At 42.0% G+C, this 18,064-nt stretch overlaps 1 protein-coding gene across 2 annotated transcripts in view; it reads left to right on the forward strand.

Moving 5' to 3' along the window:
• Positions 1 to 10,663, forward strand: part of DIRAS2 (DIRAS family GTPase 2) — a 26,455-nt gene extending 15,792 nt beyond the window's left edge. For both annotated transcript variants that reach the window (XM_045285936.1, XM_045285943.1), the window contains exon 2: positions 6,590 to 10,663. In XM_045285936.1, the coding sequence (XP_045141871.1) occupies positions 6,626 to 7,225 (600 nt within the window). In that variant the 5' untranslated portion in view covers positions 6,590 to 6,625 and the 3' untranslated portion in view covers positions 7,226 to 10,663. The remainder of the gene's footprint in view (positions 1 to 6,589) is intronic.
• The last annotated feature ends 7,401 nt before the right edge of the window (positions 10,664 to 18,064 follow it).

Genomic DNA, 18,064 nt, shown 5'->3' on the forward strand with positions numbered 1-18,064 from the left:
CCAGATGTAGTTAGGTTAAAATGTATTACCCTTTCATTTGATCTCCCATTTTATGATTTCTTAGTTGCTGCTTCCACGAGCTTTGATTATGTCATTTAAAAGACAGGCAATGATGATGGCAACATTTCAAAGCAAAAGATCAAAGTGCATTTCAGAAAAGCCTCTGAAACTTGCTCTTAATAGTAGTGTAGCTAAAGCAAATGGAAGTGTTGGGGTACCAGCCCCCAACAGGAGAAGGGGTCTGTAGGAGTGACTTTGTGATTACAGAAAATAATACAGTCAGACAAAATAGGACACAGGGGCTCCTTGTCCCAGTCCTGAAGCCAAGGGAGCAAATATATTTTTCAATGGGTATAGATATTCATGGAGTTTACAACTCTTTCAACTGACACACACATAAAAGAGTGAACACACTTAATAGAGAGAATGGGTATTACAATAAGTGGGTAGTAGAATGAGTCAATGGCCTAACCTTATGTGTCCTTGAGCCCTCCCAAGGGAGTATTCTATGATTTGTATCAGAAGGAGATATCAGAAGGGAGTTAGCTACTCTTTAGGGTGGGACAGGCAATAGAACATGCTTGCTCTTAACTACAGTTAACCTTCAGGCATATAGTGAACAGCTAGGAGTATATTTTATGACAGCCCCTTTATGGAGGGTCAGAGGAGGGACTATTTTCAGTCTTGAGAATGTGTATTAAGATTCATGTCTATCTCATGATGGTGAGGGCCTTCTCCCACCAGAGTCAGCTTTCCAGACTTCGTAATTATGAGCATGAAGGATTTGGCTATTTACTTTCTTATTCAGTCCCTCAGTTTATCACAATCCCCCGCCCCCCTTTGTTTTGTGCTTTAAGTTTGGCAGGGCTGCATATGCGACATAGCTTTTCTCTATGTGCCGAAGCTTTCTGCAGAATCAGCAAGCAATTACAACGACAAAAATAGTGACAATAAGTAATACAGTCAGACCAGAGTCTAGGCTAAGTGAAAGACTTTGAACCCAGGCACGTGGGTCTAATCCCTCCAAACTGCGTCTGTGCAAGGCGATGCTTTTTACCCATCCTTAAATGTACTGAAAATCTCCTTTTTTAAAGCTGTTTTATATCTAATGCGATGTTTCCCTTAAATCCTTGCAAATAATTTCTTTTTTTAAAATCATTTTATTGAGGGCTCATACAACTCATCACAATCCATCCATCCATCCATGTGTCAAGCACATTGGTACATTTGTTGCCCTCATCATTTTCAAAACATTTTCTTTCTACTTGAGCCCTAGGTATCAGCTTCTCATTTCCCCCTAGATCCCTCACCCTCCCTCCCTTGCAAATGGTTTCTAATTAAAGACAGATCATACATGGTTTCATGATACAGATAAGGGGTTACACAAGCCTGTAATATTCCAATCTCATTTCAGCATCAATTGCTGCTTCAGGTCCATAATCTGGTAACGTCTGTAGTGGCCCAGCCATTTTTGCTTTCAGTTCGTCAATCACCTGTGTGTGGAGGGCTCTGCGTAGGTAAGTGTCTGCACAAATTACTCAGTTTCAACAGAGTCCTCGCGTGTCTCCGTAGCCCTGATAGAAATTGTTAATAAGGCTCAGAAAGGCCACAATGGCCATTCGTTCAAATCAGCGATGTCTTTTTGATGTTTCTGATAATCTCTGTGCCAGGAAAGAGGCCTGTGGGTTGTCTCTCCATCATCCCCCGTGCCACGCCACTGGTTGTCCCTCTTCCCAGGCTGCCCCACTGAAGAAAACTTCATTTGTGTTCTCTTTCGCCTGTGAAGACATAAACTAAGAGCCCCTTCCTTTGGGCTGTTACAGTTTCCCCGAAAATAAGACAGTGTCTTATATTAATTTTTGCTCCCAAATATGCGCTAGGTCTTATTTTAAGGGGATGTCTTATTTTTCCATGAAGAAGAATACGGTACACATTTATTGTTTATTGTTTTATTAAAAGAGACCTTGCACTTCCTGTCTGCTCCGGCTGCACTGTGGCCAACAGTGAGCTGCGTGGTGGCGCCCACTGCGATGGTCCAGAGTACAGAGTTATGGTAGTTTCGGGGGTGGCGGGTATTTTCGGGGGATGCCTTATATTTCAGCGAGAGGCAAAACTGTAAGTAGGTCTTATTTTCAGGGGATGTCTTACTTTGGGGAAAACAGGGTAGAAACCAGGGATGGAATCATTAAGAGGACTGTGCAGTTTCTTCTTCATTTCTTTATCCTTCATCTTTCTCCACACGGTCACACTCTCCTAAGGGAAACCCATATGTTTTCTCCATCATCTGAAAAAAATGTAAACATGACTTTGGCCTCCAGAAATTAGTAATCCCGGTTCCCACCTTCCACTGTCATTCTTCCACCAGATCTTCTCCGGATTAGCTTTCTCTGTAGGGGTTGAAAAGTGTTTTTCTGCCCTATTTATTTTAGAATCTTTTGAAAGGGGGAAAAATTAGAGTTAATAAAGCTAAATGAAGTTTGTCATGTATTGACTTGCCTTTCCCCCTTCTGTTTGAATTATTGAGATTTTAGAGTGCTGTGTGCTCCTTCAGTGAGGGCCTGACCCTGAGGATTGTAAGGGGTGCCTGTTACCTGATGAATCTTCCAATCTTGACAAAAATGGTGAAACCATTTGCTGTGTAAGCAAGGCTATTGTTCATTGATAAATGGGTTGGGGTGCCCATCACAGCAAAGCAGGGCAATAAATGGCTAATGACATGCTTTGTGGATTTTCTGGTCATGGCTGACAACCACAAAAATCCTGAGAAAGTTTCTATAGTAACATGCACAGCTCCTAGGCATCAAATAAGGGGCTGTGAGGGACGCCCATTTGCCAGCGTGCACTGGACAGATCTCCTCATGGATTAACTCCTTGGATGCCTCCCTCAGTGAGGTTTGTCACCAGTGAGTGCATGCCCTGAGAATCTGTCTGGCCTGAGCCCAGGTCAAATGATATATATGTCTTAGACTAGCAGTGTTGTGTAAATTTATTTTCTGCCTCTGGAAGGGTAAGAGTAAATAATGCCCTATGAGTGAACTTGTCTGCATTTGCATTTCCCCTAGAAATTAGCCCACAGCAACTGTGTGTGTGCTCGCCTGTGTCTGAGAAAGAATGGGTGGAGGCAGAATTTAGGAGTCTGTCAGGCGACGAACAACTTACTAATGGCAGAGTGCAGGTCCGATTTCAGTTTTGCTGTCTCAATAAAGGAACAAACCTGTACTGCATAAGCCGAGTTACTGATCACATTAATACCGTATATACTCAAGTATATAGGAAGGTTGTTTTACATTTTTCAACGATAGAATGAGAGCAAACATTTCTGTCTACTGTGCAGAGGTATAACAAGTTTGAAAGGATTGAAAAGAAGGGCCCCAGTAGGCTGTGATGCAGTTACTGGAACGTCTGTAAAGGAAGCGGGGCTCCGTCAAGTGGCTTGGAGGAGGAAACTTTGTTGATGACGGATCATACCCACTCAGCTGTTGGCAGTGATGCCAGCCTTTGGCAATCAACTGAGCAATTTGCCCCTGAGCTATTAGCTCCCAATAAGGCCAGATGACTTCTCCTAAACATAGCCATTCTAGAGGCTTATCTTTTAGGGCTAATGTAGCAGCAGGGGTGGGGGTGGGGCAGGGTAATGGGTGTGTGAAAAATGATAAGGTGAATGCTTTTAGCTGGATCAATGTAATAAATCTTTTTCCTGGCTGATGTCTTCCTCCACAAGCGGTAATTCCAGGCAAGCTTCAGGGTTGAGCTCTCTAGGACAGGACTGTTTAGCAAGGGATTCCCTTTTAATGTGTCAAACAAGTGTTGGACTTCTTAGGTGGGAATTCCTAGCAAAGGTAATAACCAATTTATATCCCCTAATAACTTTTGAAAATCATTTCATGTCTTTAGATGGTCTTTTCTAACTTCTCGTTTCTGTCGTCTGATGGTAGCCCTGTTCACCACCATTCATAAGTATGTATAAGGGCTGGTTGTTGGGATCTTGTCCAGAGCAATTCCCAACGCTGCCTGAGAGATGGCTGCTCTGATGTGAATATAAGTTTGTTGTAGCATTTCATTATTAAGTGCTGCTATTAAGGTATCATCCATGTCGTGGATGATATATGCCTTGGGAAAGCATTCCCTGACTGGTTCTAAAACATCACCTATAAAAAACTGACACATTGTGGCACTATCCACCATGCCCGGAGCTAGAATTTTCATTTGAAACTTCCCAACTGGGACGCTCTTGTTTAACTCGGGGACTGTGAATTTATCACAGTCAGCAGAATCTAAATGGATAGTGTAAAAACCGTCTTTCAGGTTTATAATGATCAGAGCCCACCCCTTTGAGGTCATGCTAGTGAAGGGAGGCCCAGTTGGAAGGTCCCTTTTGGATGTAGGATCAAATGTACTGCTCTCAGGTCTATGAGTATACATCATTTACCAAATTCCTTCTTAGTAACAAATGCAGGAGAATTCCAAGGGCTAAGAGTTTCTTCAATATGACCTTCTCTTAGCACCTCTTGAACTGATTCATGCAAAGTCTGCAATTTCTCATTATTCAGGGACCACTGTTGTATTCATATTGGGTCATTTGACTTCCAAGATAGTTTAATGGGTGCAGGTGTCATGACAGCAAGCCCCCCACCCCTAAAAATGTGAATATCCTAGACCATGGTGATCATTTTGGGAAGCGACCTGGATTGGAGAAAGGTCTCCTTGCTCATTTTCCTGAGGCCATTTCCTTTATAGCCCATATTTGTCATCCTGTTCTGCGCACTGGAGTTCTGTGGAGGAATGCACAATTTAGTCCCCCATTGCTACAATAAATCCCTGCCCCATAAATTAATTGGGGTAAGTGTCACTACAGACTTAATTAAAGCGGACTGTCCTTCAGGCCCCATAAACCGTAGGACATTTCCATTTTTTGCCATACTTTCTCCTATACCTTCCATGCTAAAACTAGGAGCAGACAGCAACCATGCCTTGGGGCATTGTTGAAGACTCATAGCCGTGAGGTGGGCTCCTGAATCTAAAAGTCCTGAAAGCTTCTTTCCTTCGATTATGAATCGAACATAGGGGTTTGATTGTTGATCCACAACAGTATTCCAAAGTACTCCACGGCCCATGGTCAAGTCTGATCCCAGGCACTCTTTCCCTGAGTGCTGTTCGTTTTGTTGGTAGGGAGATAATGAAGTAGAAGTAGTCTTCCTATGCGATCTGCCTTTTATATAGCCCAGGGGATTCCAGATGAGTGGTTGAGGCCGAGAGGATAAAAGGTTAGAGAGCTTGACACATCACTTTTAGAAGTTGTGGTAGGCTACGTTTTCTAGAGAAACAAGACCAGTGACAGCTGCAGCTGATGAGTCAGGAAGGTGATGTGGGGAGCTGGGTGCAGAGTCACATGGATCCCAAGTCAGCAGAAACATGGCAGGAAGTGACAGCTCACAGGGTTGGTAGGTCCCATGGGCTGGCAGCTCAGAAGCCGGATATCGGATCCACTCAAGCAAAAAGAAGGAGAGGGGCAAGAGAGAGATCCATTCTCCATGACATCTCATAAAAGGACAACACACCAAAGGAGGGGTCAACAGGCTGTGACCTGACTGACGAGTTGGAGTCCAGCTTTATCTCTTTTTTAAATCATTTTATTAGGGGCTCGTACAACTCTTATCCATACACATATCAATTGTGTAAAGAACATTTGTACATTCATTGTCCTCATCATTCTCAAAACATTTTCTCCCCACTTAAGCCCCCGGCATTAGGTCCTCATTTTTCCCCTCCCTCCCCGCTCTCCCCTCCCTTATGAGCCCCTGATAATTTATGAATTATTATTTTGTCATATCTTGCCCTTTCTGACATCTCCCTTCACCCACTTTTCTGTTGTCCGTCCCCCAGGGAGGAGGTCACATATAGTTCCTTGTAATCAGTTCCCTCTTTCCAACCCACTCTCCCTCCTCCCTCCCGGTATCTCCACTCTCACCACTGGTCCTGAAAGGATCATCCGCCCTGGATTCCCTGTGTTTCCATTCCTATCTGTACCCCATCTATATCTTTTTATAAGTGTAGTCTAGTTGGCACAAGACCTAATCATCACAGAAACATATAGACCTCATGGAAGTTATATCAATAAATAATAGTTTCACATTTTGATATTTTTGTTTAATAAAGATTACTGTGTTTCTGGCAAGTCCCTTGATTGCCTTATATTTGTATATATGTCAGTCTTAACAAAAAGCACATGAAAATATATATTATGAAAAAAATCCATGGATTTTTAAAAATCAAAATAACCCATACTAACTTAGTATAATATATCAGAACAGGATCTAGGTTGAGCCACAAAAAGGGATAAGAAGGACATCCATTTGAAAAGAGTCCCCATTAGAGCAAGCTGACATCTGCTAACGTAGAATCAAGCACACACATCAAATGTATAGTTAAGAGATGTGACATCCAAGCCTATCTTCTCTTTCTCATACCAGTTTTGTCATTGCACAAGGAGAATCGTGATACCAACTTCTGCAGGTGGCCATCAAAAGACAGTGAAGTGATCTTCCACAACAAATGATTAATGATCTTACCCTTCTCTTGTCTTCGCTAGGGGATTCCTGGTTGCGTGTTGGGACCCAGCAGCAACATGCCTGAGCAGAGCAATGATTATCGGGTGGCTGTGTTTGGAGCAGGTGGTGTTGGCAAGAGCTCTTTGGTCTTGAGGTTTGTGAAAGGTACCTTCCGAGAGAGCTACATCCCAACGGTGGAAGACACCTATCGGCAGGTCATCAGCTGTGACAAGAGCATATGCACACTGCAGATCACTGACACCACGGGCAGCCACCAGTTCCCTGCCATGCAGCGTCTGTCTATATCCAAAGGGCACGCCTTCATCCTGGTGTACTCCATCACTAGCCGGCAGTCCCTGGAGGAGCTCAAACCCATCTACGAACAAATCTGCGAGATCAAAGGGGACGTGGAGAGCATCCCCATCATGCTGGTGGGGAACAAGTGCGATGAGAACCCGAACCGGGAGGTCGAGAGCAGTGAGGCTGAGGCCCTGGCCCGGAAGTGGAAGTGCGCCTTCATGGAAACCTCAGCCAAGCTCAATCACAACGTGAAGGAGCTCTTCCAGGAGCTGCTCAACCTGGAGAAGCGCAGGACCGTGAGTCTGCAGATTGACGGGAAGAAGAGCAAGCAGCAGAAAAGGAAAGAGAAACTCAAAGGCAAATGCGTGGTTATGTGAGCAGCCTTCCGGTGGGAGGAGCAGTCGCTGGCCCCCGTTGCCTCATCTTCCTTCATCCAGTATGAACCCCGCCCTGCCCCCGTTATCATTCAGGGTAGCATGTATGATACCCATATGTAAAACATTGCATTTTGACAGAAATGTGCCCGATTGTTCTTAAAGAGGACATGCCATCCCACCAACAATAAGCATTCTTTTTCCAGAATCATAAAATCTGCCAGTAACAATAAGCCCGTTTGCTCAGCAGCTCAGCAAATGTAGAGAGATGTTGCCTTCTGAAGGCAACAGTGTTCCCAAGAAGGTGTTAGCGCTTGTTCTCACAGCAGCAGCCTGTGCTGAGAGCATCGGTGCCATCTAATTGCATGTGAGAGCATGATCCCATTGAGCAACAGGTATGAACAGGCATTTCTCAAAGCTCAGAATTAAGACTTTGGGGGAGGGGACCAGGATAAAGATGTAAGAAGAACGTGCAAGGACCGGTCCCTTGCATGATGTTTTAACTGGATTAAAGATAGCATTATGTAACCTTCCCACAGGATGCTTATTCTTACGTCCACCTGACATGGTAAGGTCACTACCCTGGAAGGAGGATCGCAGTTACCTCCCCCGGGCACTGTTAGCAAGAATCATCTGATCTTTCAAATATTTATTTTCACATGAGTTATCTAAATGTGTGCTGCTGCTCTATCAGAAGTTACCTAATTTGGGGGTGAAAATATTGTGACATCACAGAAACATTGCAATAACTTTCCAGTGTGTTGTGCTTTGAGGGTTTTACAAATGTAAGAGTTCCTTCATTTAATAAATGAGGAATATAACTTTCAACCCTCAGATTTTAAATAAAGTAGTGATTTATAGTCTTTCTCCCTCTTCAGAATGATGTTCCCCTTTCAAACGACTCCATCTGTGTACTTCCAGGTGACTGGCAACAAATATCATCGAGGACCAAAAGCACATTCATTTCTAAGTGACTCAAACATGCATAAGCCACCCTTTGTACTTATCAAAATAGTTTGAAACAGACGTTGTTCACTGTGTTTTTTTTTAATTAGCTAAATTAGAAGTGTATTCTAGTAATAGTAAATTATCTTGCATGTTTCATTATAAATGTCTTCTAAGAGCTATTCAGTGCAGTGTTCACTCTAGAAACAATCACTTTCTCTTAGTAATTTTGTGTGTATCTTTAATTCTCCAAACTAAATTATGGCTGGGGATACTGGGGGCCGACATGGGAGAGAACTGGGGCTGTTTGGGGCAGAGCCCGTCAGCTAATTGCTTTGACATCATAGAGCCCAGTGTGGTTCTGCTTCTTGGGCAGCCTTGGCAGGACTTCTTCGTGGCCCTGTCTGTGTTGGTCAGTATACTGCATGTTGACCCACAGTGGGGTTCTACTCGTGGAATTCCTTCCAGGCAAAAGAAACGAGAGTACAACTTGCAAGATGACACCTTGGCTGATGAACAGCAGTGCCAACGCTGGGCACTTCTGAAGTTTGAGATGCTTGTCTTCAGCACATACCCTGTTAGATCCTGTCTGTGGGGCACTTGGTGTCTTTTTACTGCCTCTTACAGCAGGGACAGAAACATCTCAGTCTGCCTACACATATTTAGGCTCTTAACACTTCCTCTTTTCCTTTAACCTTTTCTTGTCAAATTTATTTACCCTGCTCTCACCCTTCTTGCTCTATTGATAACTTGTTTTTGTATTGCAATTAGTGTGTGGAAGGTGCCTTTGAGAATAATTTGGCTCTGTGGACTTAGCATTTTCCTGGTCCGCTGACCTATGAGAACAAAACTTCACTGGCTTCTCCCACGGCAGGGAAAGTCCATGCAGAAGAGGCAAAGAAGTGTCCCAGAGCCTGTGGTGGGGGAGACGGGGTAGGGCTTTCTGGGGGGATGGGGTTGAGGCCCTCTTTAAATCCAAATGGGTGCATCCTCCAATAATCGTGTTCCGTTCCAAAGAGGTGACTCCAACCTTCATGGTGAGATGTTTGCAGATTTTCAGTAGCCTTTGTTTTCAACCCACCCGTACATTTTCCCCTTGTATCCTCAGCCGGATGTCCCACATTTGTAATTTGGAGATGAGGTAAAGGACAGAAGAAGCAGAATTTCCTGGATGCAGTGGAGTTTACAGAGTTTGGTTTGGTTCTTTGCCAATAGTAAACTGTGATCTCTACCACTGAACCTAAGGATAGTTAATTTTCTGATGTAATTGTCCTCGCAAACAGGCCTCTTTCTATTAGTTGCAAACTAGAATTGCTTTTAGCTCTTTCAAGCCAGTATCTACATCTGTGTTTCACGCTTCATCTGAACCCCTGGGTGGTACAAACGGCCAAGAGTGTGGAGTGGCATTCTACTCGGAGGCATACGAGGTCACCATGAGTTGGCGGCAACTCAACCGCAACTGTACTGAGAGATGCATCAGTAGAAGAAGCTTGCAATGATTGAAAATAAAAATTTTCTTCTTCATACTTTTTCCATGAATTTTTTAGGAAACCTATTGAAACCCCAATTCCTGACCTTCGTATGAGATCATTTTCCATGACCTGAACGGAAAATCCTGATGGTTATTTCAAAAGAAGTTTTAGAAGTACCCCAATGGACTTGTGGCTTGAGGAATGGGTATTGCTCAATCAGGAGTTTTCAACGTTTGTTTGGCTCATCTCCAGATGCAGTTTTGGTAATCTTGAGGGTACGTCCTACATGGTGTCTCGGCGCAGACCTTTAGCCATACATAGTAAGTTATAGAATTCAGCATATTTCTTTGAAGACGACAATGTGGGAATAAACATGGCCAGAGTGCCCTTCTGTCCCTCTTGATCCCTCCTTTATCACATGACAAGCCATGAGTGTGCCCTGGGCATGCATGCAATACAGCAAGACCAACCCAAGAGCAATACTGAATTGTTCATTATGAGCTAACATTATATATGTATGTTATATATATATATATGATTTATCTTCTTGCATTTTTGAAGTATTAAGTAGTACATTGTATATATCTGTATGCAGATATATTTGTTTCACTGTTTGTAATATTTAAGAAATGTGCATTATTTGTAAAACAAAATGTATTCTGTATTAAAAATTCCTCTGTGATACTTAATATTTTTTAAAAATTTGAATGTGTTGTTCTTATATAAGCTCCTTGAAAATATCTAGAACAAAGGGAACATAGGTAAACCTTTTAAAATATGTCCTGGAGTTTGGTACATCACAAAGATAGTCTGTGGGCAAAGTATTTACAGAGCATGATTTTTATACTTGTGGGATATTAATGTGTATATTTATATTTAAAATGTATTTATTGTTACAATTTCTTTATTGATTCTATTTTATTTACTTTGAAGTTATAAAAATAACCCTTGCATACCTTTCTAGTTGGAAGTCATGTTCTGAATATGATGAATGATATTAAAATAAACCTTCCATTATGACAAACTGACTGGAATATGGTGTTATTTCTTACTCTTTTTATATTTAGGTAGTCTATGAACAATGGCGGTTCAGTGGTAGAATGACTTACTTCCACCTGGGAGAGGCAGGTTGGGTTTCCAGCGAACATACCTGCGTTTAGCCCCTCCCTGTACACAGTATGGATTTTTATGTTGATAAGATACTGCTTCTGTTTCAGTGGAGCTTTTGGTCTAGGCCAGACTAAGAAGAAAGATCTGGTGACCTAACCCCCTAAACTTGCCCATGTAAATTCTATGGTTAGCCGTGGTCTTACCTGTGACCAATCATGAGGATGACGCAGAACTGGACCGAATTTCATTCCACTGTGCATGGGTCACCATGCAGTTTATTGATTCAGTTAGCTCACAACAATATGGGAGATTTTAGCCTCGTCTCTGTCAGTGTCTCTTCATGTGGACGGGATAGCAGGTCTTGTTTGGGGCTAACAGCTCATAAAGGGTTGTTCCTATGAAACGTTCCCTCTTGGGACTTGGTCGCTGAGCTGAAATGAAATGGAGGCTCCAGCAAAGTAAAGTGGCGGGGGAAGTAGAGCCCTGCTGGAGTGAGGACAGCTCTTCTCTCCTCGCTCCTGAACCTGGTCTTTGCTCTACCATCGCACTTGGTTTTCTCAGAAAGGCCCGTTGGGCCTGCAGCACAAACTAATTATATGTGATTAAGGTAGAAAGTCCTGAGAGGAGTTTCTGGGCCTAGTTTATAAAATAAGCCTTGCTTTTGATAATACAGGAAAAATGAATAGAAAACTCATTAAAATAATCCAAATTCTCACTCTGCCATTAACAAGCTATGTGACTGTGTGCAGGTTCTGGACCTCTCTGAACTTTTGCACAATGGGATTATTATGTTTCAGTGCTGGGTGGTCCTAGGGATTAAATTCATGATCAGAATAAAGTACTTAACGTAGCCTTGTCACGTATTGACCTTTCACCAAAATAAAACATGGACCGATGATTATGTAGGATTTTATCTGCAAAGTTTTGTGGAGAAAATCAGTTTATGCAAATGTAAACAATAAACCAGAAATGTTTTTATTTCCTTAAGCCTTGGTTTACCAGCTTCCCCAGTCTTGCTTTCTAAAGGCCACAGCACTCTCTCCTCCTCTCTTCCCCACACTACCATTATTGCTACATTATTCAGGGACTTCTCCCTTTATGGGTACAGTCACAGGCAGCGGGCCCCATTAGGTACCACTAAAGAGCATCCTGTCATCTGGTACTTATCAAATTTTAATGTGCAAATTAAGCACTTGAGAATCCGATGACTCACTAGATTCTGATTTAGCAGATCTAGATAGGCCCCCAAGTAATACTGATGGACCAAATTTTGAGTCACAAGACTATAATCTACTTGTTCTACACATTGGCATCATCCACAGGAGCGATAAGAAAAATGTATGCCTAGGTCAGATCCTAGAAATTATGTTGAAGTAAGTCTAGAATGTATCTTTGACTTTAGGATAATGAAGGATTCCATAGGTAAAGCCAAATTTGAGAATGGATGTTATGTATTCTCCCCATAAGGTAAAACCAAATTTGAGAATGGATGTTATTTATTCTCTCACCCTCACTGCCATCGACTCAGTGCTGAGTCATAGCAATGCCCTGCGGTCTTCTGGACCTGTAACTGTTGGATGCTACTGGCTACATTGAACTATGACCTCCTGCCAGCTCCCTCAATATCTCTGGGTTGTTCAATCAGGTTCCTCTTTAATGAATGCTTTCTAGACAGAAGACTAGTAATATTAAATTAAGAATCTTGGCTTCTTCTATGTATAGAATGACCCAGAATGCATACAGGGAGACACTGGAAAGACAGGTGCAAAATTCCTGCCCATCTAGAAGCACCCGGATATGTTCCAGCAACACTGGTAGTGGGTTTGAGCCCTACCACATGTTTGGAGCGTTAAATCCATGCCCTGGCTCAATGCCAGAATGACTTAAAACTTCACATTTGGCAATTACCCATATTCCTTCTGGCTTAGAAACCATGCCCTCTGTGGACTATTGTTGCTCCAAATATCATGAATGTGTCCATCAACGCACGCTCAGATTTCTTACAGTCATGCTCAGGGGCAACTGTCCTGCCTTTATTATATCATTCCTTTGACTCAGTTGCTGTGGCAATTGTTGTGTTTGATATTAAATTGCACCTGTTTTATATTAAAAATGACTATTCGTGCCTTAGCATTTTCATGCTTCCAGGATGTTCTCTTTCACATTTTCATTTCTATTTTTGTTTTTAGCTAAAAGAGGTCTTTGCCTATCCTAGTATCACATATGTTTCATGGGACCAAAGGGAGGCATAGCTCTCAGATATTTTAATTAAATTTACTGTTATAATGATAATAGTAATGACCATTGCATATGACTGTTGCTATTATCTTACTCGTATAATTCCTCGCCTTTTCTTACGCAATATGTAAGGGATTGTTTAGGGCAGAAATAAAAATGAACCACAAAATCCCCACTGAACCTTCGGTAAGCAAGGAGATCTAGGGAACAGAGACAGGTCGGAAAGGAGATTGAGTCATTCATAAGAGATTTAAGATAAAAGTTCTGAGGCTCCTTTATTAGGGAAAATCACCACCGCCACAACAAACCAAAACCAACCTACTGCCATTGAGTGATTGTGACGCACAGTAGCCCTTAGAACAGACTAGAATTGCTCCTTCGGTTATTGAAGCTATAAATCTACACATGAGCAAAAAGATTAATTCTTCTCCATGGAGTGGCTGGCAGTTTCAGATCGACTTTTCACAGTTCACAGCCCGATATGTAAGCCACTACTCCACCAGAGATGACGAGAAGAATATAAAGTTGATGTGAAATGTCTTTTCTCCCTTTTGCCAGAAGGCAAGATTATATTGTTTGCAGTTTGTCTAATAAAAAACACCCAGAGTTTTCAATAAGTATGTTTTGAGTAGTCATTATCACTCAGTATACATATACATGCACAGGTACATTCAATAATAATAGTAAAACAACCGCATACATTAAATATTACAAAAAATATTCCTATTGCCCAACCTTAGATATATTTAGGGAAATTGGAGTGGGTCTGAAAAGTGGACTTTACTTGAAATATGATTATTACTGTAAAACTTGCAACATACAATCATAAAGTGGCAATATCAAATGTTCTAGTTTAGTTCCACTATCCCCTATGATCAGAAACCTCTTATTTCTATCTCCCTGTCCCATCTTGCATATTAAAATATTTTTCTATAGTAAGCCTGTTATGAAATGGTTTGCTTTATGATTGTGCAAAGGCAGTGGATTATGTGGATCATAGCAAACTATGGATATGTTACATAGCAGAACAGGGACTAGGTGTCCACCGGGCATGCACCAATTCAGGCCCAAGCCAGGGAAGGGAGGTTGATGGTACACCTAGGTGGATGGTACACCTGGATTGGCCCAATCTAGACCAGCTGCGCTTAATTCAGCCAATGGGATCAGCCAGTACTGTCGACCACGCCTCCCAGCCCAAAGACCCAAAAGGCTGGGAATGGGGAGACCACCCTTTTCTTTCCTGCTTCTCGTCTGCCTTCCACTTGGCAGTGTTGTGCTCTCTCTCCTGGCCTCAGGTCGCCACATGTGTTAGGGTGCAGTCCTGTTTTCGGTTAACTGTAAAACCTGAAACTTATTCTATTTTTATAAAAACTCACTTGGATCACAAACCAGGATTTGGCGTGAATTTCTTTCTCATTGGAAGCCAAGAATCAGGGTATTTCCCACTCAAGGACTCTAACAGATAGCCTTGAGAAGATTAAGATTTTCAAACCACTTTAACTGTTCTGCGGAAATTGCACGTGGATTAAGAGGCAGTTGTGTGAACAGAACAAAGGATTACTAGATTATTTAACATCAAGAAAGGTGTGTGTCAGGGTTGTATCCTTTCGCCACACTTATTCAATCTGTATGCTGAGCAAATAATTAGAGAAGCTAGATTATAAGAAGAGTACGGCATTAGGATTGGAGTAACACTTATTAAAAGCCTTCAGTATGCAAGTGGCACAATTGCTTGCTGAAAGGGAGGAGGATTTGAAGCACTTGCTGATGAAGAGCAAGCATGGGCAGCCTTTAGGGTGGATTACAACTCAATGTAAAGAGAACCAAAATCTTCACAACTGGATCAATAGGGAACATCATGATAAATGGAGAAAAGGTTGAAGTTGTCAGGGATTTAGACTTGCTTGGATTCACAATCGATGCTCATGGAAGCAGCAGTCAAGAGACCAAATGACACTGCACTGAGGAAATCTGGTCTAGAATATCTTTTTAAATTGTTGAAAAGCAAAGATGGTGCTTTGAGGACTAAGGTGTGCCTGACACAAGCTACTGTATTTTCAATTGCCTCATATACAGGTAAAGGTGGGTCATTGAATAAGGAAGACCAAAGAAGAATCAATGCATTTGTGTTATGGTGCTGGTCTTCACTTCACTACTGAATGTCAAAAGAACAACCAAATCTGTCTTGGAAGAAGTATAATCAGCATGCTCCTTAGAAGTAAGTATGGTAAGACTTCATCTCATGTACTTTGGACATGTCCTCAGGAGAGACCAGTCCCTGTAAAAGGACCACATGCTTGGTAAAGTTGAGGGGCCATGAACAAGAGGGAGGCCCTCGACAAGGTGGATTGACATAATGGTTGTACCGATGGGTTCAAACATAACAACAATTGTGAGGAGGTTACAGGCCCAGGCAGTGTTTTGTTCTGTTATACCTAGGGCAGCTCTGAGGGCACCTATCATCAATAACCTGAAGCTTTACCAGTTATACAAATGAAAATAATTCTCCCTTTTCAGAATCCCCCCTCAATTCTTGTTTGCCTAACCCTTATAGTTCTTATGACAGGTTTCTTTGCATTAAAATGACATTTTAAGAAATACTGATGTCATACTATTCAGTGCTTTAGACCAGTGCATGTTTGACAAACATTTATTCGAATGAGCAGCAAAACCCATCAAACTACTTACGGTGGTAGTAAGCTCTGCTGGTTACTACATACTTCCACTGTTACTACTTCTGAAAGCTATGAAACTGCTTGGACAGACTTCTCAATTTTCTAACATCTTGAGTTCCCCTGATTTATGCCATATAGACATGGCATTGTTGCCCTTCATGGCCCTTTGTGTTAGGCAGAATCTGGTGCAGAAGCTCAATATTACCAGTCAAATCAAGGCCAAAGGCCAACTATAGAACAGACCACCAGGTAAATAAGCGGCCATCTAGCTCAGAAGCAACAAAGCCCACATGGAAGTAGCACACCAGCCTATGCAATCACAAGGTGTCGAAGAGATCAGGTATAAGGCATCATCAGAACAAAAAATCTTACCATAGTGAATGATGGGGGGAGTGCAGAGTGGAGACCCAAAGTCCATTAGTAGACCACGGGAGATCCCCTTGTAGAGGGGTCTCGAGGAGGAGATGAGCCAGTCAGGGTGCGATGTAACAATGATGAGAAATATAAATTTTCTCTAGTTCCTAAATGTTTCCTCCCTGCTCCCACCACCATGACTCGAATTCGACCTTGCAAGTCTGGCTAGACCAGAGGATGTACACTGGTACAGATAGGAACTGAAAATCCAGGGAATCCAGGGCAGATGAGCCCTACAGGGCCAGTGGTGTGAGTGGCGAAACAGGGAGGGTGGAGGGAGAGTGGGTAGAAAGGAGGGAACCGATTACAAGGAACTATATGTGACCTCCTCCCTGGGGAACAGACAACAGAGAAGTGTGTTAAGGAAGACGTCGGACACGGCAAGATATGACAAAATACCAATTTATAAACTATCAAGGGCTCATGCGGGAGAGGGGAGCGGGGAGGGAGGGGAAAAATGAGGACCTAATGCCGGGGGTTTAAGTGGAGAGAAAATGTTTTGAGAATGAAGTACAAATGTGCTTTACACAATTGATGTGTGTATGGATTGTGATAAGAGTTGTATGAGCCCCTAATAAAATGTTTAAAAAAAAAAAAAAAGAACAGACCACCAATTGGTCATATGTAAGTTCAGGTAGAACTTTAAGAAAATTAAAATAAGTCCATGAGAACCAAAATATGACCTTGAGTATATTCCACCTAAATTTGGGGAACTTCAAAGGAATAGATTTGACTCATTGGACACCGCTGACAGAAGACTTGATGTGCTATGGGAAGACATCAAGAATATTATATATGAATAAATTAAAAAGGTCATTAAGAAGAAAGGAAAATAAATAGAACAGTGGCTGTCAGAAGAAACTCTGAAACATGCTTTTCATCATAGAGTAACTAAAACAAATGGAAGAAAAGACGAAGTAAACGAGGTAAACAGAAAACTTCAAAATTCAGCTCGAAACGACAGAGTGTCATAATGAAATGTACAAAGACCTGGTATACAAAAATGTACCCCAAAAGAAGTACACCCTCAGCATATCTCAAGCTGAAGGAACTGAAGGAAAAAGTCAAGCCTTGAGTTGTCACATTGAAAGATTCTATGGGTAAAATATGAATGATGCAGGTGGCATCAAAAGAAGGTGGGAGAAATACACAGCCACGGGGCCAAAAACACCTAGTTGGCATTAGACATTTCAAAAGGTCGCATGTGGTCCAGAAGCAATGGTTCTGACGGAAGCAGTCAAAACTGCACCAACGGTCTTTGAGATAAACAAGGCGCAAGGGATTGATCTCACACCAGTTGACATGTTTCCACAAGCATTCACTTGACTATGCCGAGGACTCAGTGAGAGAGCCACCTGGCCAACTGACTGGAAGAGATCCATGTCTGTGCCCACTCCAAAGAAAGGTGACCAAACAGAATGTGAAAATTCCAATATCATTAATATCATATGAAAGCAATGTTTTGCTGAAGATCATTCAACAATGGTTGCAGTAGTACATTGAGAAGGAGTTATCAGAAATTCAAATGGATATGCAACAAGGAATATCATCATTGATGTCAGGCTGAAATCTTGGCTGAAAGGAGAAAATACCAGAGAGAGGTCTACTTGTATTTTATTGACTATGAAAAGGCCTTCGACTGTGTGGCTCACTATTGTAAGCATTCAGAACAATGGGAATTTCATAACAATTAATTGTGTGTTATTTGTGGAATCTCTATATTGACCAAAAGGCAGTCTTTGAAAGAGAGCAAGGGAATATTGGATGGTTTAAAATCAGCAAAGGTATTTTTTTAATTAAAAATTTTTAAATTAAATTTTAATTAAAATTAAAATTCACCATAGCCATTCAAACTGTATGCTGAGCAGATAATCCAAAAAGCTGGACTGTATGAAGAAGAACGAGGCATCAGGATTGGAGGAAGGCTGAGTGACAACCTTCAATAGCTAGATGATGAAGGGCGTAAAATGCTTAGTGGGGCTTAATTA

Source organism: Echinops telfairi, unplaced genomic scaffold (assembly GCF_000313985.2).
Source record: "Echinops telfairi isolate 266 unplaced genomic scaffold, ASM31398v2 ScPeMD7_1;HRSCAF=3_0, whole genome shotgun sequence".
NCBI classification, from domain to species: domain Eukaryota; kingdom Metazoa; phylum Chordata; class Mammalia; order Afrosoricida; family Tenrecidae; genus Echinops; species Echinops telfairi.